Source organism: Chlorocebus sabaeus, chromosome 27 (genome assembly GCF_047675955.1).
Source record: "Chlorocebus sabaeus isolate Y175 chromosome 27, mChlSab1.0.hap1, whole genome shotgun sequence".
In the NCBI taxonomy this organism is placed as follows: Eukaryota; Metazoa; Chordata; class Mammalia; order Primates; family Cercopithecidae; genus Chlorocebus; species Chlorocebus sabaeus.
Window position 1 is genome coordinate 11,916,034 of NC_132930.1, and position 25,277 is coordinate 11,941,310.

General features: G+C 38.4%; 1 protein-coding gene across 5 annotated transcripts in view; it reads left to right on the forward strand.

Annotated features, from left to right (window-relative positions):
- The window catches only part of TLR6 (toll like receptor 6), a 36,294-nt gene extending 11,017 nt beyond the window's left edge, over positions 1 to 25,277 (forward strand). Inside the window, exons 2-4 of one of the 5 annotated variants that reach the window (XM_073012463.1) lie at positions 1,137 to 1,254; positions 1,740 to 2,153; positions 22,348 to 25,277. In XM_073012463.1, coding sequence (XP_072868564.1) covers positions 22,412 to 24,802 — 2,391 coding nt within the window. In that variant the 5' untranslated portion in view covers positions 1,137 to 1,254; positions 1,740 to 2,153; positions 22,348 to 22,411 and the 3' untranslated portion in view covers positions 24,803 to 25,277. The other 4 variants (XM_073012464.1, XM_008017637.3, XM_073012465.1 and 1 more) reach the window with 4 other exon arrangements.

Consider the following 25,277-nt stretch of genomic DNA (forward strand, 5'->3'; position numbering starts at 1 on the left):
TTATAATACTTATCCCAGTGTGACACTATTTTTTAAAAAATTAAGATATATATATATATATATATATATATATATATATATATATATATAGTGAAGAATCCAAACAGGACAAAAAGCATAAAATGGTGAAGAGGCCAGGTGGGGTGGCTCAAGCCTGTAATTCTAGCACTTTAGGAGGCTGAGGTGGGTGGATTGTTTGAGCCCAGGAATTCCAGACCAGCCTCAGCAACATGGCAAAACCCTGTCTCTGCAAAAAAATATAAAAATTAGCTGTGCATGGTGGTGGATGCCTCTGATCTCAGATCCTTGGGAGACTGAGGTGGGAGGATTACCTGAGCAGAGAAAGTCAAGGCTGCAATGAGCTGTGATCACGCCACTGTACTCCACCCTGGGCAACAGAGCGAAACCCTGTCTCAGAAAAAAAAAAAAAAAAAAGGCCAATAATCTATTTATCTTAGTTCTTCTGCTCAAAGGTGAACATTTCTTATGCATCCTTTGAGAAAAAAAGATTCATATGCCTCTATCAACATACGTATGTAGACCTCTGTATTAAGTTTCCTGTGGCTACCATGACAAATCACCACAGACTGTGTGGCTTAAAACAACAAAAATTTATTCTCTCAGTGTTCTGGAGGCCAGAAGTTCAAAATCAAGGTGTTCATAGGGTGATGCTCTCTCCAGCCTCTGGTGGCTCCAGGCATCCCTTGCCTTGTGACTGCAATACTGCAGTCTCTGCCTCTGTTTGCAAATGCTCCGCTTCTCTGTGTCTCTCTTCTCTGTGTGTCTTATGAGGACACAGGGTGTCTTTTAAGGCAGTGTGCATGGTGTGATGCTGAAGTGCATAGCCACTGGGGCCAAACTGCTTGGGTTCGAACCCCAGTCCCACCACTGACCAGCAGTGCAAGCCGAAACCATTACTCAGCTGCTCCTGCCCGGGTGCTAAGTGGAGATGATGTAACAGTACTTATCTCACAGCACCTTAATACGTTCATACTTGGAAAGTAGTCACAGCAATGCCTGGCAAGAAGATAAACTGTGTAAATGTATAATAGGCTAGATTTTATACAATTGATGTCATACTCTTCTTATGGTTCTGCACCTTGATTTTCTTTCTTTCTTTTTTTCTTTTGAGCCAGAGTCTCACTCTTTTGCCCAGGCTGGAGTGCAGTGGAACAATCTCGGCTCACTGCAACCTGCGCCTTCCGGGTTCCAGTGATTCTTCTGCCTTATCTTCCCGAGTAGCTGGGAGTACAGGTACCTGCCACTACACCCACCTAATTTTTGTGTTTTTAGTAGAGACGGGGTTTCGCTATGTTGGCCAAGCCAGTCTCGAACTCCTGGCCTCTGGCAGTCTACCCACCTCAGCCTCCCAAAGTGCTGAGATTACAGGCATGAGCCACTGTGCCCAGCCTGCACCTTGATTTTCTTCACTTCATAGTATATCCTGAAATCTTTACCCCTCAGCGTACAAAAAACCATATGATTTACACCAAACTCCTTACTATTATGACTTCTCTTCTATGTCAGGCACTATTCCAGCCACTTTAAATTCAGTATCTTTCCTAAAAGTACTCCCATTTTGTGGATGAATAAATGGAGGTTGAGGAACTTGTCCCAAGCCTCACAGTAAGTGGCCAAGTGGGGAGTTCGGCCCAGTACTGTCTGTTTCTTTGTTTGCTTAACTGTCATTGCTGTCTTCGCTATTACTTGATTTTTGTGTTTTTGTCATCCCCTTGCAGACGTTTCTGAGTTATGACAGCCTCGACAAGAATGGTCTCCTTGTTCCTGAACATTGGTGATGTGATGCAACCTCCTAATGAGACATGTCAGTGTGCCCAGATCTGCAGTGATGGCTGTGTGTTTTCTTAAGACGTTAGTCCACGGTTACTTGAAATTCCCTCAAAGCCACAGCCAGTCCTTTCCCTTGGCTTGTTTCACAAATCTGGTTTCCCAGGGTCACAGATACCTGATGCTTTCTGGCTGTCTCCTTTTGTCAGTGGAGCAGAGACCCATCCACTTCTTACTGAGCCTCCCCAGATACTTCCTGTTATGTTTGATGAGTAAGGATGAATCGTAAGAAGTCAGCCTTTCTCTTCCTCCTGAAAGCAGAAGTGATTCTTACTGAGATGTCCAACTTTGTCATTAGCCGAATTGTAAGGTCTTACCTTGTTGTCTTTTTTTTTTTTTTAAATAAAGATGAGATCGTGCCAGACAGTGAGATAAATTATGGAATGATTGTTTTACTCATGCCTTCTGTTCTTTTCAGAACTCAGTGAAGTGAGAAGTCTGGGGAAAAGGGTTTACAGTCCACCGGAAGTCTCTACTTAACCAGAGACTTCTGGTAATCAGCCTTTGTTGATGTCATTCTGAAATTCTTCTAAATGGTCTTCAGAAAATTGATTTTTAAATGAGTCCTGTAGGATTTCAGTGTTATTTATTATTCCTAAATTAAAATCTAAACCATTTAATAACACTAAATGTTGATCAGAATGTGGGTATGAGTCCTCCTAGATATGGCTAAATATGTCATCATAAATGTGTATCAACCAGTAAACTTTCCTTAGAAGTTGATTTTTAAAAACCCCAAATTGTGGAACTATACTTATTTTATTTTATAGTATCTCAGCCAGCTAAAATAATGCTCAAAATCACTTGGTAAGGGCAATTGCAATTATTCTTGAAATGTTAAATATGATGATAATAGAAAACAGGCTGTTTAAAATAACTCTTCACTTGGGGGACAAATGTAATATCCGGGCTGCAAACTCTTACAGAGAAATATTACCTTAGAAAAATATTTTTCTTCACATTGAAATGTTTGTAAGTTGCTTCCTCACACGAATTAGAAAATTTGATCACTGGTTTAGTCTGTAGCCCAGAAAAGCCTGCTAACTCACATACCTCCTGACCTTTCAAAGGGAAGTATATACGTAGGAGTAATTCCAGTATGCGCCAACAGATGGCACCAATCTGTTTCTAAGGTATCGCTTTACTCAATTTTAAACTAAGAACTTGTGTTTGTCAAGCATTTACAATTGTATTTCCGCTCATTTACAAGTTATTTTCTCTTCTTCTGAAAAAGAGATCCTGGTAAGTAAAAAGACTTCTGTGACTTTTTCACATTATGGCACAGGTGCTTCAAGTAAGCAAGTTTGCTAATCATTCATTATACAGGAAATAGGTCGTTTCCTTAAAATTTTTGCAAAATGATTTGAAGTGTTTTCTTTTGTAAATGTTGCAAATGTCCTTTGAATTTCACAAACAGGATAAAGAGCAGTGTCTTTATAGCTGTCTTGAAAAGATGGAAAACAACTAGCACTTGCGGTGATGAGGAAAAAAACTAATGTTATTTATTTCTTCTGCTTTGACCTAGTGAATTTTCTCTTTTCATCTTTCTCTAGTTTACTGTTTTCAGTAACATTTAACAGTAATTTATATATACCACTGATATGGCACCTATGTATTATACGTTTTTACAGCAGACGTGTGTTTGATCTCCCTTGTCGTTTGGTACTATAAAGTTTGCTAGTCTGTGTCTGTCCCTGATTCATAAGCTTTTTGAAAGCAGGAATTATGTCAGTCCGATTCATATTTATATCCCTGGTGCCTAGTGCATAGCATGGCACTGGCAGAAAAATAGACTCTGAATAAACATTTATTAAATGAAGGAAGTGGCCGGGACCAAGCCCTTCACAACCTTGAATCTGGCACAGTCTAGCAATTGCCTTCCTCCAGGTCCCTCCACCTTCAGTTTGACAAATGAAGCAATGTTTTTCTTGCCTATTTGTTGAGTTGATTATGTGATCTTTCCTCCACTTATCTCACTTAATGTTTTTTTTTTTTTTTTCTGGTCTCTTCTTCCTTGTAGTTTTAATTTTCATAGGTCTTGTCTACCCTTTTTTCCTGAAATATAGCTTATTTCATCTATTTCCTCACCCTTCTTATTTGATGCGTTTAAAAAATCAAGAGCTTTTACCTGTTTATTTATTTTTACTTTCTTTAAAAAACTGAACTCTCTAATCTTCCACTCTCACCTTCCCATTTTTCCCTCCTTTTTTCCCAATAAATATAAAAGTTACTATCTTGTTCGTTTAGTGTATACCCTAGGAACTGCCTCAGGGTATGAACGCCTCTGGAGGAGTATTGCGTTTTTTGTGGCAGGATACTATAAGGACAGCTGACCATCTTTCCCATCTGGTGGCTGATTTTCAGTCTTATGAACCCAGACACCATGGGTCTGGTTGCCAGGGACCTCTAGGGTGGGTCCTCATCTATGAATGTCAGTTATCTACTATTATCTGAAAGTTCTCCATCTCTATATTTTAGTATTACAAACAAAACAGGCATATTTCTTTAAATATAAAATATTTTTACACAACTATAAAGACAACTCTTAAATTGTCTTATGATAACTTTTTTGGATTATAAAGGGTGTTCAAAATGAGACGTTTTAGGGATATCTGAAAGTATAAGAAAGAATTAAATTCATCTATAATTCAGAGATTCAGAGAACCATTATTATTAGTATTTGGTATATTTCATCACATTTTTTGTCCTCTAGCTTTTATGTATATGTCAGGTTTTAATCATATTTTCCAAAATTAGAGTCCTACTACACACATTTTTTTTTTTTTTTTTTGAAACGGAGTCTCGCTCTGTCACCCAGGCTGGAATGCAGTGGCACAATCTCGGCTCACTGCAAGCTCTGCCTCCCGGGTTCATGCCATTCTCCTGCCTCAGCCTCCCAAGTAGCTGGGACTACAGGCACCCGCCACCACGCCCGGCTAATTTTTTTTTGTATTTTTTAGTAGAGACAGGATTTCACCGTGTTAGCCAGGATGATCTCGATCTCCTGACCTTGTGATCCACCCACCTCAGTCTCCCAAAGTGCTGGGATTATAAGCGTGAGCCACCACACCTGGCCATAATTTTCTATTACTGTATTCATTTAACATTATCATTTTTTCAAAGTACAGTATGTGAGGCTGCATATTATTTAATTATATATAACTGATTTAACCATTTTCTACATTAGACATTTTGATTTTTTCAGTATTTCATTATGTCATGAGTATCCTTATAGTCATATCTTTTGTGTGTTATTTTTGACTATTTCTTTAGAAAATACCTTGTAGTGGAATTGCTAAAATAAAGGGAGGTATATTTTTAAGAAATTTATATAAATTACCAAATTGCCCTTTAGAAAGGTTGTACTAACTTTTCATTCCTGCCTAAGTGGTAAATGAGGGTTCTTATTTTAGTTCCCACCTACCAACCCAGATATTATATTTTTAAATTTTCCCTATTTGATAGGTGAAAAAAAAATCTTGCCTTTTAAAAAATCTTTTAAGAAACAAGAATCCTCCTTTGACCCCCTTTATCTTTTTATGCTTAAATATCTTATAGTAAAAATAACAAGCTTCTGGTAACCTATTTCTAAATGCTTTATTGTCTATCTCTAAAAAAATTACATTTTCCTAAAATAGCCAAATAACATTATAAAAAATTAAAATGTATTTCTTTATAGCGTCTAATAGCTGGTCCATCATAGAACCTGCCCCTCCTCTTGTTACTGAATATGTTTTATAGCAAGTCTGTCTTAACTGAGATTTAATTCAAGATCATGAGTTTCATCTAGATGTTATGTGCTTTTTTGATTTAACATGCAGTTTTATTTTTTGTGAGATTGGACGTTATTCATATTATTGGCAATTGATTTTTGGCAAATTATTCAGTAAATAGTACAGTAAACTTAATTTTGAATGTTAAAAGTTTGAAAAATATAGATAAAAACTAAGGAAAATAAAATTCCATTGTAATCTTACTGTGCAAGGATAATCACTGTTCATATCTTGATATGTATCTTATTAATTTTTCTACGTGCATAGGTACGTATTTACTTTGGTACTTTTTAAATAAAGTGCATTTTGTCACATATAGTGAAAATATTTTCATGCAATTTGATTTTTATTATTTGTAAAGGGTACATAGTACTATTTAATTATACAGAGATACTAAAATTTATTTGACAACCTGCTATTTTTGGATAATTGAGGGATTTTTTTCAAAATGTAATTTATTTTTGCCAGAAGGAGTGGCTTGTACCTGTAACTCCAGCTCTGTGGGAGGCTGGCATAAGCCCAGGATCTTAAGCTATGATTGTGCCACTGCACTCCAGCCTGGGCAGCAGAACAAAACCTTATCTCTTAAAAAGAAAGTATTTAAGAAAATAGTAATGATAATAATTTATTTTGTGCCGGGCACTGTATTCTTTTATTGGTGCTAACATTTTTTCAATGACTTCTCTTTGGTTTTCCACATTGACAGTCTTATAATCTAAAAATAATAATGATTTTCTTTCTTAATTTCAGTATTTCTTCCTGTCATTTTTTTCCCTTTATTACAGTGGCTAAAACTTCCAGAAAGAACAATGTGTGCACTCTTGATGTTGACTTTAACAGGAATGCCTCGGGGTGGGATTTTGATTAAAGTTAGATATTTGAGGTATTCTTTATCAAGTTTTCAAAGTATCTTTTAAATATCTAAAGTTGTATTTTTGAGGTATTCTTTATCAAGTTTTCAAAGTATCTTTTAAATATCTAAAGTTGTATTTTTAATCAAAGATGAGAACTGAATTTTATCAAGTGAATTTTTCACCTTTATAGAGATACTCACCTATTTTTCTTGTTTGACCTACTCATGTGAATTATTGTTGCAGACTTGTTAATGATAGACCATTTCTACAATCCCAGAAACATCCTAGTGATTCATTGTGTTATTTCTTCAGGACACAGCTAGATTGATTGGGGTTTCTTCATTCTGAGCTCTATCCCTTCCCCACAAATGACTGAAATTTATCCCTTTCATGTGTATTTTCTCATAATTACTCTTAATTTTATAATAGATATACTTACAAGTGTTTTTCTAACAGCATCAGGAGTTAATTGGCATCTGTAGCTTCCTTTCAATCAGACAAGTACCTTACATGGTTTTAGTGCACTCTCTCCCTCCCTACCCCACCTTCAGCCAACTCCCTTCTTATCATTGGCAGTTTTTAGCTTGAGATTTTTATTAAGATTTTTGTCATCAATGCTTTTTGGTACTTAGCACTGAATTTTACTACTTTTCTTTGCTAAATAATCCTTCTTGTATTTTATTATTTTGGAGTCAATTTCTTTTTAAACTCTCCACCCTCTGTGAATTCAGATATGGATCTGTCTTCCATGTCTTTTAGCATTTTTGTATGTTTTCTATCTCTTTAGCCTCCTGTGCTGAGTTTTGGGAAAATTCTCCTTGGTCTTCTCTATCATTAATTTTCTCATTAGAGGTGCTATTTGCAACTCAACTCATCCAATGAGTTTTTTGTTTCAATAATTGTCTTTAGTTTCCATGATTCTTACTCTATTTTTAAAAGAATCTTGGCTCTTTCTGAGGATATCTATTATAAATGCCTATTCTGCTCTGTTATTTCCGTTTTCTTGGATAATAACTTCTTTCATATCTTGAGTTTGGCTCCTTTCTATTATGGTGTTTGCTTTCTGCAGTGTCATGCTTCTTGATTGTGCAAATGTATTTAGGGCTTCTTGTGAAAGTGCTTGTCGATCTATTTTCATAGCCTGCTTGTTGGGATGCAGGATCAAACCAGTCTCTACTAATTTTCTTCTCTCTCTCTCTCTCTCTCTCTCTCTCTCTCTCTCTCTCTCTCTCTCTCTCTCTCTCTCTCTCCTGAGACGTCTCGCTCTGTGGCCCAGCCTGGAGTACAGCGGCACAATCTCAGCTCACTGCAACCTCCACCTCCCGGGTTCAAGTGATTTTCCTGCCTCAGCCTCCTGAGTAGCTGGAACTACAGGCATCCACCACCACGCCCGGCTAATTTTTGTATTTTTGGTGGAGACAGGGTTTCACCATGTTGGCCGGGCTGGTCTTGAACTCCTGACCTGAGGTGATGCATCCACCTTGGCCTTCCAAAGTGCTGGGATTACAGAGGTGAGCCACCGTGCCCGGCCCCCGTCTCTAGTAATTTTCCACTGTTGCTGTAACAAATTACCACAAACTTTGTGGCTTAAAACAATATACATTTATTATCTTACAGTTCTGTAGGATAGGAGTCTGACACAGGTCTTTTTGGGCTAAAATCGAGGGACTGGCAAGGCTGCATTCTTTCTGGAGGCTCTAGGAGAGAATCCAGGTACTTGCCTTTTCAAACTTCTAGAGGCTGCTGACATTTCTTGACTCACGGTCCCCTTCCTTTATCTTCAGGGCCAGCAAGGTTGGGCCAAGTTCTTCTCATATTGCGTCACCCTGGCATCCTCTCTGCCTTCCTCTTCCACTTTTAAGGATGCTTGTGATTACACTGGGGCCACCCAAATAATTCAGAATAATCTTCCTATTTTAAGATCAGCTGATTAGCAACTATAATTTCATCGGCAACGTTAATTTTCCTTTGCCATGTGACATACCGTATTCACCAATCTGAGGATTAGAAGTAGACATCTTCGGGAGGCCAGTATTCTATCATGGGTGAGTCCCTTTCCGGATTTCAGAGACTTCTTGGTTTCAGTCCCCTAAGGGTCCCCTTGCCTTTTAGTGTGTTATGGATCTATCTATTGATCCATTGATATAGATAAAACTTTAATAGATAGATATAGATATAACTTAATATTTTAAAAAATATTTGGTCATTTCAGGAATTAAAAGGCAAGAAGAGGAAGCTGGAACATATACAGACCACCGTTTTGACTATCATAATTTGTAATGTTTGTATTTGAAAATGTGATTTTGTCACCCAGGCTGGAGTGCAGTGGCACAATCTTGGTTCACTGCAACCTCCACCTCCCGGGTTCAAGCAATTCTCCTGTCTCAGCCTCCCAAGTAGCTGGGACTACAGGTGTGCACCACTGCACCTGGCTAATTTTTTGTTTGTTTGTTTAGTAGAGACAGGGTTTCACCTTGTTGGCAAGGCTGGTCTCGAACTCCTCACTTCGGGAGATCCACCCACCTCAGCCTCCCAAAGTGCTGGGATTACAGGTCTGAGCCACCACGCCAGGCCTCTTAGAACATTTAAAAATGTGATTTTAAAAGTTTCTTTTATAGTCAGAAATATGACTTTTATAATTTATGTTTTGGGATACTTAAGATATATGTATTTGACCTAAAAAACCATTGATTTTAGTAAATGCTCCATGAACTCTAGAGACTTAGACATACGATGTTCTCTTTTTGTAGGGTACAATTTATGTGTCTATTAAATCCTTTTAATTATCTCATTCAAATTTCCATATATGTTTATTTTTTGCTACTTGATCTAACAGTTACCCAGAGAAATATGCTAAATACTTTCACTCACAATATCTCCTTGTGTTTTGTAACATTTTTTACTTTCTAAATTTTGATGCAATATTACTTGCTGCATAAGTGTTCTTATCTGTTACATCTTCATTGTGAGCTATTTGTTTTGACCATATAACCAGTATAAAGTAGTAGCTTCTTCTATCATTGCCCAGGTCTCTAGTACTTTGACCAATGTATACTTTGTATATATTGTGTATACACACTGCAATTCCTGATGAACATCTCTACCAGTATTCCAGTTGCCGTCCATATCTGTAAGTATTGTTGTCTGAGTTACACATCTCAGAATGCAGTGTGCTCCCTGAAGTGGTTCCCTGCCCCATGTCCAGCTCTTACCTGGTAGTGTCCATCACTAAGTGTAAAGTCTGGAGAGAATGGAGTGTGGCAGTCCATAGAAGGAAAACTCAGCATGCTGATCCACTTATATCAGTACCACTGGGGTAAAAGGGACACTGCCTAATTACTCATTAAGTACTAGTTGGAATTCATCCTCAGTGTTTGAATCAGACAGAGAGAGGACAAATTTCTTCCTGCCTTTCTTCAGGGAGTCTGTTTTCCTGAGACAAAGCTTGAGTGTGGCAGGTTTGCCCTAACACAGCTCCAGTTACATTTTTGTGAGTGAAGATGCTCGTGGATCCTGCCATTACATTTCTGTGCTTCCTTGTTTTCAGTGGCAAAGTGGATTTTCAAATGTATGTGTGTCTCTGTGGGTGTTCTGATGGGCAGTTGGGAGAAATTATATGGATCAGTGAAGAACTTTTAACCATATGCCATTCTGTAACAAAAGTTCCCCAACTCAGTTTTCACTCTTCCAAAGAATGGTTGGTTGAAACTCTACTCATCTCTTGCCTGTTTTACTATTTCCAATATATCCCCTGATGGTGAAAAGTGGATCCTTTGTAGATAAAGGACTCATCTCTTGCCTGTTTTATTGTTTCCAATATATCCCCTGATGGTGAAAAGTGGATCCTTTGTAAATAAAGGACTCATCTCTTGCCCGTTTTACTATTTCCAGTATATCCCCTGATGGTGAAAAGTGGATCCTTTGTAAATAAAGGACTCATCTCTTGAGTGCTTTACTAGTTCCAGTATATCCCCTGATGGTGAAAAGTGGGTCCTTTGTAAATAAAGGACTCATCTCTTGCCCGTTTTACTATTTCCAGTATATCCCCTGATGGTGAAAAGTGGATCCTTTGTAAATAAAGGACTCATCTCTTGAGTGCTTTACTAGTTCCAGTATATCCCCTGATGGTGAAAAGTGGGTCCTTTGTAAATAAAACTGAGCAGTGAGCGGTGCTCATTTTGGTAATCTGCTCTCAATTATTTCTGCAACACAGAGCCCTACTTTAAAAATGTTGGTGACTGCTTTTGTCCCCTAGAAGCTCACAGACACTTTCCTATGTAGATCAGGGCCTGAAAAGGTTGTGAGCCAGTTTGGCAGTTCCAATCCTTTGTTTCAATCATGAACATGGGGTGTGTGGGCTCACGCACCTGCCTCCATGCCTCAGCCAGGTAATCTTTTCTTGTTCGCTCAGCATCATTGTCATGAACATCAACATCTATAATCTGTTGTAATGCAATGAGGCTTTCCGGGCCCTGAGAAAGTAGTTATCTCTTCCATATAGCAGCTTTAGCCTGACAAACTTTTTCATTTTGTCAGTGTGTTAGCTGTTGGAACTTGGTGTTTTCAGATTATCATTGCTGAATCCTGTCTCTCTAAATTTGTGGCTTGCAGTCTAATCTAGGTTGGAAAAATACCCATTGTAATGGGAATTGTGTCAACAATGAGATTCTATAACTAAAACACTCCCGGGATTAAAAAGAGCACAGTATATGTGCCATTGCTATGGCCTAAATGTTTGTATCTCTCCGAAATTCATATGCTGAAGCCTAATTACCAGCGTGGTGGTATTAGGTGTGTGGGCCTCTGGAAGGCGATTAGTTCATGAGGACAGGCGGCCAGGATGCCCCTGTGGGAGCTGGGTGGCCTTGGAGACTTGTCTGGCCTTGTGTGCTGGCACACAGAGGCATGCTGGCTTTTGCCCTCCACGGGGGCTCACAGATGCTTTTCTGTGCAGATCAGAGCCTAAGGGGAATAGATTCCTAAGCATATATATGAGTTTCTGAGACTGGCTCCTTGCTTTCTCTTTAGAATAATTCTAGTCCCACCCCTTTTTCCTAGTCACAAACATGGGATCTGTGGGCTTGTGTGCCTGCTACCAGCCCCCAGCAAGGCACAAATGCCCAGTTTGGCCTGGGTTAGTTGCATTTTCTCACTGGCTCCATGAATGGTGATATTATTTCTGCCAGGCCACTTATAAATAGTTTTGGTCAGGTCCAATTCGTGAAGGTAGAGGAAGTAGGTAGTTCCCCTTAAGATATAAATGTAGCCTCATTCCAGTCCTCATCTGCCCTCCCAAAAGGATTGATCCCTCTTGTCCTCCACAGGGCTTTGACCATCACGTTGCAGGCAGATCCACCTCCTAGCCAGCCCTCAATGTCCTGCCAACCACCTTCCTCCCCTTTCTTTTCTTTTGATGTCACCTTGGCCAAATTGGGTTGGGGATCAGAAAGTTGGGTTTGGGTCAGAATCCTGAAAGACACAATCCCAAGTGCCATAATCCTGAATGTTGAAATCCTGGAATATCAAAATCCTGAAAATATAATTCTGAAAAAAATTTTTAAACATTCTTTAAAAGACATTCATTTACATTTTTGAAAGGACATTTATTTGAGAAACATATGAAAACATTACAATATTTTATAAGTCACTTTACACAATAAAATAGATAATAGTGACATACATATTTTTGCAAGCACGAATGCTCAGATATGCTAAGGGCAATTGCATGCATAAACACTCATGAACAGATGAACTGTGCTCACAAATAAATGGCTTATATAACTGCTGCTGCCATCCACACTGTCAAACCATGATGGGCAACCTAAGTCCTTTGATGTGATTGATCAAAAACTGTGAAGGGTCACCACCACATGTATAGTTGCCCAGAGAGCTGAGAGCTTGAGAAATTTTATCTTTCAAGAATGCAGATGGACAAAAAGGACTTCTCTTCATTTATTGAAAAAGTCTCCTTTTTTTTTTTTTTCCTCTCTCTCACTTTCTCCTTTTAATCTCTGCTCACTGCAACCACCTCTGCCTCCTGGGCCCAAGCCATCTTCCACTTCTTTCACCTAACAAAATGGATTTAAGGATCATCCTCCCTCCCTCCCTCCCTCCCTCCTTCCCTCCCTCCCTCCCTCTCTCCCTTCCTCTCTCCCTCCTTTCCTTCCTTCCTTCCTTCCTTCCTTCCTTCCTTCCTTCCTTCCTTCCTTCCTTCCTTCCTTCCTTCCTTCCTTCCTTCCTTCCTTCCTCTTTCTCTATTTCTTTTTCTTTCTTTCTCTCTCTTTAACTTTCTTTCTCTCTCTCCCTCTCTCCCTCCTTTCTTTCCTTCCTTCCCTCCTCTTTCTTTCTTCCTTCCCTCTCCTTCCTTCCTTGCTTCTTTCCTTCCTCCCCTCCCTCCCTCCCTCCCTTCCTTCCTTCCTTTCCTTTTTCTCTTTCTTTCTTCTTTCCTTCCCCACAAAATAATTATACATATTTATGGGGTAGTTATAATATTTTGACACATGCATACAGTGTGTCAAATCAGGGTATTTAGGATATTCACCATCTCAAACATTTATAATTTTGTATGTGGGTGGGGGAACATTTCAGATCTTCTCTTCTAGCTGTTTTGAAATATACAATAAATTATTGTTAGCTATAGTCACCCTACTGTGTTACTGAACACTAGAACTTGTTCTTTTTATCTAACTGTATGTTTTTATCCTTTGACCAACTCTTCATTCCCCAACTCACCTCTTAGTCTCTGGTAACTATTGTTCTATTCTCTACCTTGCTGAGATGAATATTTTAGCTCCCACAGATGAATGAGAACACATAATATTTGCCTTTCTGTGCCTGGCTTATTTTGCTAACATAATGACCTCCAGGTCCATCCATATTGCTGCAAATGACAGGATTTAATTATTTTTAGTGACTGAATGGTATTCCATTGTGTATATACATCACATTTTCTTTATCCATTCATCTGTTGATGGACACTTAGGTTGATTCCATATTTTGGCTGTTGTGGATAGTGCTGCAATCAGCATGGAGGTGCAGGTATCCCTTTGATACACTAATTTCTGTTCTTTTAGATAAACATCCAGAAGTGGGGTTGCTGGATTGTATGTTAGTTCTATTCTTAGGTTTTTGAGACACCTCCATACTGTTCTCCATAATGGCTGAACTAATTTACATTCCCACCAACACTGTATAAGAGTTCCCTTTTCTCTGCACTCTCATCAGCATTTGCTATTTTATCATCTTTTTGATGATAGCCATTTAAACTAGATTGAGATGGTACCTCATTGTGGTTTTGATTTGCACTTTCCTGATGATTCACAGTGAGCATTTTTTTTCATATACCTTTTGGCCATTTGTGTATCTTCTTTTGAGAAATGTCGCTTCAAATCCTTTGCCTTCTTTTTCATAGGATTATTATTATTATTGCTGTTGAGTTGTTTGAATTCTTTGTATATTGTGGTTATTAGTCTTTATTGGATGAATAGTTTGCAAATATTTTTGCCCATTTAACCCTGTTATCTCTTCACCCTGTTGATTGTTTCCTTTGCTGTGTAGAAGATTTTAGTTCAATATAGTCCCATTTGTCTATTTATGTTTTCATTGCCTGTACTTTTGAAATCTTAGCCATAAAATCTTTACCTAGACCAATGTCCTGAAACATTTATTCTGTTTTCTCTTAGTAGTTTTATACTTTCAAGTCTTACATTTAAGTCTTTAATCCATTTTGAATTGATTTTTGTATATGGTGAGAGACAGGGGTCTAGTTTCATTCTTTGGTGAGAGATAGGGGTCTAGTTTCATTCTTTGGTGAGAGATAGGGGTCTAGTTTCATTCTTATACATATGACTGAATATGAAGAGTGGCCTTTCCCCAATGCATGTTGTTGGCACTTTTGTTGAAAATTGACTGACTGTAAATATGTGGATTAATTTCTGGGTTCTATATTCTGTTCTGTTAGTCTATGTATCTGTTTTTGTACTAATACCATGCTACTTTTGCTTTGTAGTATCTTTTGAAGTCAAGTAGTATGATCCCTTCAGTTTTGTCCTTTTTCCTCAGTATTGATTTGGCTATTTGGGGTGTTTTCTCGTTCCATATGAATTTTGAGATTATTTTTTATATTTCTGTAAATAATATCATTGGTGTTTTGATAGGGATTGCACTGGATCTGTAGATTGCTTTGACTAGTGTGGTCATTTTAACAATATTAATTCTTCCAATCCGTTAACATGGGATGTCTTTCCATTTTTTGTGTTCTCAATTTCTGTCATCAGTATTTTGTAGCCTTTTTGTAGGGGCCTTTTGCCTTCTTGATTAAGTTTATTCCTAGGTATTGTAATTGTCTTGTAACTATGCAAATAGGATTACTTTCTTGATTTCTTTTCTTTTTTTTTTTTGAGACTGAGTTCTCACTCTGTCACCCAGTGTGGAGTGCAGTGGCACAATCTCAGCTCACTGCAACATCTGCCTCCCAGGTTCAAGTGATTCTCATGCCTCAGCCTCCTGAGTAGCTGGGATTCCAGGTGTCCGCCAACATGCCTGGGTAATTTTTTGTATTTTTAGTAGAGATAAAGTTTCACCATGTTGGCCAGGCTGGTCTTGAACTCCTGACCTCAGGTGATCTGCCCGCCTCAGCCTCCCAAAGTTCTGGGATTACAGATGTGAGTTATGACACACAGCCCTTGTCTGGTTTTGGTGTCAGGAAAATGCTGGCTTTGTGGAATGAGTTAGGAGGAATACTTTCATCTTCAATTTTTTTGAATAGTTTGAGAAAACTTTGTATTAATTATTTGTTAAAAGTTTTGCATAATTCAGCAGTAAAGCCATCCAGTCCTGAGATTTTCTTTGTTGGGAAATGTTTTATTACTGATTCAAACTTATTACTTATTATTGGTCTGTTCATATTTTTCTATTTCTTCCAGGCTCAAACTTGGTAGGTTGTATGTATCCAGAAATTTACACATTTCCTGTAGGGTTTCCAATTCATTAACATATAGGTGTTCATAATAGTCTCTAACAATCTTTTGTATTTCTGTGGTATCAGTTGTAATGTCTCCTTTTTCATTTCTGATTTTATTTATTTTGGTCTTCTTTCTTTTCTTGTCTTGGTTAGTCTAAGGTTTATTGGACACTGGTTTATTAAGGTTAGCCAGAGGTTTATCGATTTTGTTTATCTTTTACAAAAAACAATTTTTTTTGTTTTATTGATCTTTTCTATTTTTAAATATCTCTTTTGTTTAGTTCTCTGAGCTTTAGTATTTATTTCCTTCTACTAATATTAGGAAGTGTTTGTTCTTGCTTTTCTATTTGTTCTTGCTTCCTTGAGGTTCGTTGTTAGGTTGTTTATTTCAAATCCTTCTACCTTTTTTGATGGAGGCATTTATTGCTATGAATTTCCATCTTAGCACTGTTTTTGCTGTATCTCCCAGGCTTTGGTGTGCTGTGTTTGCATTTTAATTTTTTTCAAGAAATTTTTTTACCTCCTATTTAATTTTTTCATTCACCCAATGGTTGTTCAGGAGCATGTTGCTTAATTTCCATGTATTTATACAGTTTCCAAAGTTCATCTTGTTATTGATTTGTAGTTTTATTCCATTGTGACCTGAGAAAATACTTGATATGATTTGATTTTTAAAACTTTGTTGAAACTTGTTTTGTGTCCTAAGATATGGTCTATTCTGGACAATGTTCCATGCACTGATGAGAAGAATGTGTACTCTGCAGCTATCAGATGAAATGTTCTGTAAATATCAGTTAGGTCCATTTGGTCTAAAGTGCAGTTTAAATCCAAGGTTTCTTTGCTGATATTCTGTCTAAATCATGTGTTCAGTGCTGACAGTGGGATGTTGAAGTTCCCAACTATTATTGTATTGGAGTCTATCTCTCTCTCTTGATCTAATAATATTTGCTTTATATATCTGGGTGTTCCTGTGTGGTACACGTATATACTTAGAATTGTTACATCCTTTTGCTGAATTGATCCCTTTAACATTATATAATGGCTTTTTTGGTCTTTTTTAATAGTTTTATACTTAAAGTCTGTTTTATCTGATAAATATAGCTATTCTTGCTTGCTTTTGGTTTCCATTGGCAGGGAATATCTTTTTCCTTTCCTTCAATTTCAGTCTATGTGTGTCTTTGAAGGTGAAGTGAGTGTCTTGTAGGCAGCGTATAGCTGGATAAGTAAAAAAAATCTATTCAGCTAGTTTATATCTTTTAAGTGAGGAAGTTAATCTTTTTACATTCAAGGTTATCACTGATAGTTAAGGACTTATTTCTGTCATTTGGCTCATTGTTTTCCAGTTATTTTGTATGTCTTTTGTTCCTTTCTTCCTCTCATTGTTTATCACTGAACTTTGGTGGTTTTCTGTAGTAGTAACTTCAACTCTTTTCTCTCTTTCATTTATGTATTTGCTCTACTAGTGAGTTTTATACTTTCATATGTTTTCATAGTGGTAGATATAATCTTTTCACTTCCAGATGTTCTACTCTCTTAAGCTTTTCTTGTAGGGCTTGTCTAGTGGTGATGAATTCCCTTAGTTGTCACTTGTCTGGGAAACAATATTTCTCCTTCATTATGGAAGGATAGCTTTGATGGGTATAGTCTTCTTGGCTGACAGTTTCTTCTTTCAGTACTTTGAATATATTATCCCATTATCTCCTGGCCTATAGTTTCTGCTGAAAAATCTGTTAGTCTGATGGGGAGTCTCTTATATATGACTTGACTTTTTTATTCCTTGCTATTTTTAGGATTCTCTTTTTGTCTTCAACTTTTGAGAGTTTGACTGTGATCTTCCTCAGAGAGAACATTTTTGAATTAAATTTATTTGGGAATTTTTGAGCTTCTTGTATCTGGATGTCTATACCTCTTGCAAGACCTGGGAAGTTTTTAGCTATTATTTCATTAATTAGGCTTTCTATTCCTTTGCTCATCTCTTCTCCTTCTGGAACTCCCAAAATGTGAATTTTGTTTGCTTAATGGTGTCCCATAGGCTTTCCTTATTCCTTTTTATTCTTTTTTTTTTTTTTTTTTTTTTGCCTCACTGGGTTATTTCAAAAGATCTTTCAGTTCAGAAATTCTTTCTTTTGCTCAATCTAGTCTATTGTTTCTTGATTTTTAAATATATATATATATATATTTTTTTTTTTTGAGATGAAGTTTTGCTCTTGTCACGCAGGCTGGAGCATAATGGCACAATCTCGGCTCACTGCAACCTCTGCCTCCCAGGTTCAAGTGATTCTTGTACCTCAGCCCCACAAGTAGCTGGGATTATAGGTGCCCGCCACCACGCCCAGCTAATTTTTGTATTTTTTTTTTTTTTTTAGTAGAGATAGGGTTTCACCATTTTGGCCAGGCTCGTCTTGAACTCCTGAACTCAGGTGATCCACCCACCTCGACCTCCCAAAGTGCTGGGGTTACAGAGGTGAGCCACTGCACCTGGCCTAGTCTATTGTTTATACAAGCTCTTGATTATATTTTTTAATTTCATTTATTGACTTCTGTAGTTCCAAAATTTCTATTTGGTTCTACTTTTAATATATATTTCTTTGTTGAATTTCTGACTCAGATCATAAATTGTTTTTCTGATTTCTTTGTATTATTTATCTATGCTCTCTTGTAACTCACTGAGTTTCTTTAATATCATTATTTTGAATTATTTTTCAGGCATTTTATAGATTTTCTTTTTGTTGGGATCTGTTATTAGACAATTATTGTGTCCTTTGGAGGTTTCATGTTTCCTTGCACTTTTGTGTCTCTTGTGTCCTTATGTTGATATCTATGCATCTGATGTAATAGCTGCTGCTTCCAATTTTATGGATTGACTTTCACAGGGAAAGACTTTTGCCTCTAGGTGTTTTTATAGTGTTAGTTGAGTATAGGGTGCTTTGGCTTTGATTCTGAGTGGGCACAGCAGTGTAGTTTCTGTATGATTTCTTCAGCTGTCATCAGTATTGCTGACATTTGGGTTCCTCAGTGGCTTAGATTGCAGTTGTTAGCAGATGCTAATGGCAAAGCTTTGCTGGGAATGGGGAAACCAGGCAGGCCTGTTCTCAGGCACCAGTGGTGGCAGCAGTCGCCTAGGTTTGCCGGTTCTCAGGCCCCCATGTGATGTATGTGGGCACTGGTGGTGATGGGTCCTTGAGCCTACAGGAGATTTAGTTGGATGCGTGCAGTGGCAGTAATGGACCAAGTGGGAGGGCAGGTTCTTGGGCCCCTGTACAATTTGCATAGCATCAACTATGGCAGTAGCAAAAGTGGGCCAACCCTCTGGCCCCCAAGTGGTATGCACAGGCAGCAGCAGTGGCAGCAGCAAGCTGGGCAAGCCAGTCCCCAGGACCCCATGTGGCATGCGTGGATGAATGTTGGCCATGGCAGTGGCAGGCAGGCACTAGTAGCAGAGGGCATGTTGGACCTGTCCTCAGGCCGCTTGGAGGCATGTGTAGATGTGTGGTAGTCCTGCTGCTAGAGAAGGTGGGGTTGCTGTAAGTGGTGGTGGCCCTGGGCAGGTAGCTCTTAGGCTCTGGGGAATGCACATGTTGACTCCCTTTGTCCCAGGGAGAGCCACTAGGTGCACTGTGCTTCTTGTTTCCTGGGATGTAGGGCACTGCATGGGCTAGAGTGCTGAGGACTTAGCTGCACTGGTGATCTTAGCTGGCATCAATGCTGTAGCCCTCTAGGTGGATGTAGGAGAATATCAGTGGGACTTCAGGGGTATGGAGATTCAGGGTTGTTGGGCCCCAGAACAGGATGTGTATGGTGAGGGTTGGGCTCTTAAAAGAGCCTTACGCTGAAGCTGTTTGGGTCTTAGGGTATGGGGTATGTGGGACCCAATGTGAAGTCCCATTGTGGAACAATGCCACTGCATAGGTTCCAGAGAGCCTCAGGGCATGTGAGGGCCAAGGAGCTAGCTCATGGCTAGGATTACAGGAGTCCATAGTGGAAATGTGGACCTCTGAAGATCTCTCAGTTATCCTTTCCCTGGAATGGGAAGTTCCTCCTGGTTCTGAGCTAGTCCCAGCTGGGCTGGCTGCTTCACTTCCTTCTTCTCCCATGCCTCAGAGGTGCACTGTCACTTCTATGCTGAATATCAGTGTTCTCTCTTAGATGCTCATTCAATGTGTGATTATCTGCTCAGTGTTTTGGTCCTTCTTTGCAGAGGGGGTGAGTGCTAGGTGCCTCTATTCAACCATTTTAATGCTTCTCCAGCTCATTTTTTAATTGTTGACTAGTATTTTATTGTGTGAATGTACCAGTTTGTTAATCTTTTTACCTATTGAGGGATATCTTGTTGCTTCCAATGCTTGGCAGTTATGAATAAAGCTTCTATAAACATCCACATGGAGTCTTTTATGTGGACATAAATTTTAGGTTCTTTTGGTTATATACCCAGGAATGTGATTTGCTGGATCATATCAGACTATGCTTAGTTTTATTAGAAACTGCCCTCCATAGTGGCGCACCATTTTGCATTCCCACCAACAGTGAGAGAGAGTTCTTGTTGCTCCACATCCTCACCAACATTTGATGTTGTTTTTGGATTTTACCCATTCTCATAAGTGTAGTGTAATTTCATTGCTGTATTCATCTGCAAAACCATGATGAAATATGATGTCGAATAACTATTTATATGTGTATTTGCTCTTTATATATCTTCTTTGGTGAGGTGTCTGTTTAGATTTTTGTGCCCATTTAAAAACTAGGTTGCTTGTTTTCTTATTGTGGAGCTTAAGAGTTCTTTGCATATTTTGGATACAAGTCCCTATCATATATGAGTTTTGCAAATATCTTCTCTCAATCTATGGTTTGTCTTTTTCACTCTCTTGTAGTGTCTTTTGCAAAGCAAAAATTTTAATTTTAATGAGGTCCAACTTAACAGTGTTTTCTTTCTTGGATTATGTTTTTGATGTGGTATCTAAAAAATCATCACCAAATCCAAAGTCACCTAGATTATTTTCTCCTGTGTTATCTTCTGGAAGTTTTATAGTTTTGCATTATACATTTAGTTCTATGCTTAATTTTGAGCTAATTTTTGTGAAAACTATAAGGTCTGTGTCTAACTTCTTTCTTCTTCCTCCTCCTCCTCCTCTTCTTCTTCTTCTTCCTCTTCCTCTTCTTTTTTTTTTGCATGTGGAGGTCTAATTGTTCCAGCACCATTTGTTGAACAGACTATCCATTCTCCACTGAGTTGCCTTTGCTCCTTTGTCAAACAGCAGTTGATTATTTTTGTGTGGGTCTATTTCTAAGCTCTGTATTCTGGCCATTTGATCTATTTGTCTATTCTTTCACCAAAACCACACTGCCTTGATTGCTGTAGCTTTGTAGCCAGCTTAAATGTTAGGTGGTGTCAGTTATCTGACTTTGTTCTTTTAATTTCTTTTCCTGTGAATAAACAATACTTTCTTGTTTCTTTGCCTGGCTAATTTTTTTAAACAAATAAATTAGAGATTCCTTTAAGCCCAAGTTACACAATCAAAAAGACAACAATCTCTTTCCATTTGCTTTTTGCAAGGTTTGTGTTATTTCAGGGCAAAACCCAGAGCAAGTCCACTGGCAAATCTGGGGGCTAGTGATTATTTTGTTTTGATTTTTATTTTTTAAAATCAGACATTTAAAACATTGTAATGAGGTAACTCTAAAAATCAAATTCTGTCCCCCTTTCCCAGAGCTATTTTTTTTTTTTTTTTTTTTTTTTTTTTTTTTTTGACCAGGGTCTCATTCTGTCATCCAAGCTGGAGTGCAGGCTTATTGGAGCCTTGACTTCCCTGGGCCCAAACAGTCCTCCCACCTCAGCCTCCCAAGTAGCTGGGACTATAGGCACATGCCACCATGCCCAACTAATTCTTGTATTTTTTGTATAGATGGAGTTTCACCATGTTGCACATGCTGGCTTTGAACTCCTGGACTCAAGCGATCCCCCTGCTTTGCCCTCCCCAAGTTCTGGGATTACAGGCTTGAGCCACTGTGGCTGGCCTCCCTTTCCCAGAGTGCGTTGCTGCTTTTTGTGGCTTATAGTTGCTTGTTTAATGACTTTGCTAAATATTTTTTATAAAGACTATTCTTTATCATGTGTGGCTATTACATTTTCTGTCCAGTTAGCTTAGTGGTCAGCCAGTGACTTGAGATTTCTTTAAACATCTGGAGCAAAAACAAAAACAAAACAAAATACCAGTAGCAAAAACAAAAACTCCCCTGATCTTTGCAGATTGGCTGTGTTGGATCATTTTATCAATGCTTACCCAGCTTATTCACAGCTCTACCTTAGCCTTCACTTCCTGCATGCATGGAAGCTGAAGATGAGCCAGAGGTGAAGTTTAGGATTTTCTCAGGTCTCCTCTGAACATGTGTCCAGCCTTGGGCACGTGAGTGGACTTCTAGACTACTTGGTACATACAGAGATTTCCAAAGCCTTTTTTCTCCCACGTATCTTTTTCTGTATATCTTTGCATATTTCCCAGGCTTTTTGAAGTGTCTGCTGCTTGCCCCCTCTGTTAGCCCTTGCTCAGGTGACTGCAGCTAGTATATTTGCCTTTTTAAATGTTTATAGCAAACACCACCCAGAAGGCTGCTCCAGACCTGAGAAAGTTCTAAGGTGTACAAAATAAAGGCAAGCCCCTGAGTGTGAATCCCCTAGGCAGCAACCAGACAGGTCAAAACACACAACCACAATTCTTTGATAACAAGACCTATATTGCCCCTTCTGGCATGAGCAAGCTGTATAACTGGTTATAAAAAGTATCATATTAAATTATGGGAACAGAAATGACTCTACTAGTGAATGAAGAAATTGTTTAGATTTTATGGTTAGTAAGTGGAGGTTTGAGAGTAACCATCCGATCTTTATTAATCTTAGTGTATATTATATTTCTAGAATTTGGACTCATATCAAGATGCTGTAAAGAACAACAACCCTTTAGGATAGCCACTGCAACATCATGACCAAAGACAAAGAACCTGTTGTTAAAAGGTTCCATTTTGTTTGCCTTATGATCATAATAGTTGGAACCAGAATCCAGTTCTCCGACGGAAGTGAATTTGCAGTAGACAAGTCAAAAAGAGGTCTTACTCATGTTCCAAAAGACCTACCGCCGAAAACCAAAGTCTTAGATATGTCTCACAACTACATAGCTGAGCTTCAGGTCTCTGACATGAGCTTTCTGTCAGAGTTGAAAGTTTTGAGACTTTCCCATAACAAAATCCAGCTACTTGATTTAAGTGTTTTCAAGTTCAACCAGGACTTGGAATATTTGGATTTATCTCATAATCAGTTGCGAAAGATATCCTGCCATCCTATTATGAGTTTCAGGCATTTAGATCTCTCATTCAATGACTTCAAGGCCCTGCCCATCTGTAAGCAATTTGGCAACTTGTCACAACTGAATTTCTTGGGGTTGAGTGCTACGAAGTTACAAAAATTAGATTTACTGCCAATTGCTCACTTGCATCTAAGTTACATCCTTCTGGATTTAAGAAATTATTATATAAAAGAAAATGAGACAGAAAGTCTACAAATCCTGAATGCAAAAACACTTCACCTTGTTTTTCACCCAACTAGTTTATTCTCTATCCAAGTGAACATATCAGTTAATACTTTAGGGTGCTTACAACTGACTAATATTAAATTGAATGATGACAACTGTCAAGTTTTCATTAAATTTTTATTAGAACTCACTAGAGGTCCAACCTTACTGAATTTTACCCTCAATCACATAGAAACAACTTGGAAATGCCTGGTGAGAGTCTTTCGATTTCTTTGGCCCAAACCTGTGGAATATCTCAATATTTACAATTTAACAATAATTGAAAGCATTCATGAAGAAGATTTTACTTATTCTAAAACGACATTGAAAGCATTGAAAATAGAACATATCACGAACCAAGTTTTTATCTTTTCACAGACAGCATTGTACACCGTGTTTTCTGAGATGAACATTATGATGTTAACCATTTCAGATACACCTTTTATACACATGCTGTGTCCTCATGCACCAAGCACATTCAAGGTTTTGAACTTTACGCAGAATGTTTTCACAGATAGTATTTTTGAAAAATGTTCCACGTTAGTTAAATTGGAGACACTTATCTTACAAAAGAATGGATTAAAAGACCTTTTCAAAGTAGGTCTCATGACTAAGGATATGCCATCTTTAGAAATACTGGATGTTAGCTGGAATTCTTTGGAATCTGGTAGACATAAGGAAAACTGCACTTGGGTTGAGAGTATAGTGGTGTTAAATTTGTCTTCAAATATACTTACTGACTCTGTTTTCAGATGTTTACCTCCAAGGATCAAGGTACTTGATCTTCACAACAATAAAATAAAGAGCATTCCTAAACAAGTCGTAAAACTGGAAGCTTTGCAAGAACTCAATGTTGCTTTCAATTCTTTAACCGACCTTCCTGGATGTGGCAGCTTTAGCAGCCTTTCTGTATTGATCATTGATCACAATTCAGTTTCCCACCCATCAGCTGATTTCTTCCAGAGCTGCCAGAAGATGAGGTCAATAAAAGCAGGGAACAATCCATTCCAGTGTACCTGTGAGCTAAGAGAATTTGTCAAAAATATAGAGCAAGTATCAAGTGAAGTGGTAGAGGGCTGGCCTGATTTTTATAAGTGTGACTACCCAGAAAATTTTAGAGGAACCCCACTAAAAGACTTTCACATGTCTGAATTATCCTGCAACATAACTCTGCTGATCGTCACCATCGGTGCCACCATGCTGGTGTTGGCTGTGACTGTGACCTTCCTCTGCATCTACTTGGATCTGCCCTGGTATCTCAGGATGGTGTGCCAGTGGACCCAGACCCGGCGCAGGGCCAGGAACGTACCCTTAGAAGAACTCCAAAGAAATCTCCAGTTTCATGCATTTATTTCATATAGTGAACATGATTCTGCCTGGGTGAAAAATGAATTGGTACCTTACCTAGAGAAAGAAGGTATACAGATTTGCCTTCATGAGAGAAACTTTGTTCCTGGTAAGAGCATTGTGGAAAATATCATCAACTGCATTGAGAAGAGTTACAAGGCCATCTTTGTTTTGTCTCCCAACTTTGTCCAGAGTGAGTGGTGCCATTATGAACTCTACTTTGCCCATCACAATCTGTTTCATGAAGGATCTAATAACCTAATCCTCATCTTACTGGAACCCATTCCACAGAACAGCATTCCCAACAAGTACCACAAGCTGAGGGCTCTGATGATGCAGAGGACTTATTTGCAATGGCCCAAGGAGAAAAGCAAACGTGGGCTCTTTTGGGCTAACATTAGAGCCACTTTTAATGTGAAATTAACACTAGTCACTGAAAACAATGATGTGAAATCTTAAAAAAAAAAATTAGAAAACTCAACTTAAGAAACCATATTTACTTGGATGATGGTGCACAGTACAGTTCTAAGTAACCTCCATTATCCTCATGCCTTCGGGAAAGACTTAACAAAAACAACGTTTCATCTGGGGAATTGGGCTAGGCGGTGAGGTGGTACTCAACTTGCCAGTTAGAGACAGCCCGGTCTCTTCTGGTTTAGTCATTATGTCTCAAATTGAAACAGTCTCTTTTGAGTGAATTCTCAGTTTTTCAGCCCCTCTCCGCTCTGCTTTCCCAAATGGATTCTGTGTGAGCAAGAGTTTATATGGCTTCATGGCAGCAAGGAAACAGTCAACCTCAGCGACACATGCACTGGTCCTCAGAGAGCCCTGTGAATCCTATTGGTTTCTGGGTCAGCGTCATCATTCTCTTCAAGTTTGGGGCTTGGGGAAAAAATTAGATCAGCTACGGCATATAAAAAAGTCTTTTGTTTCA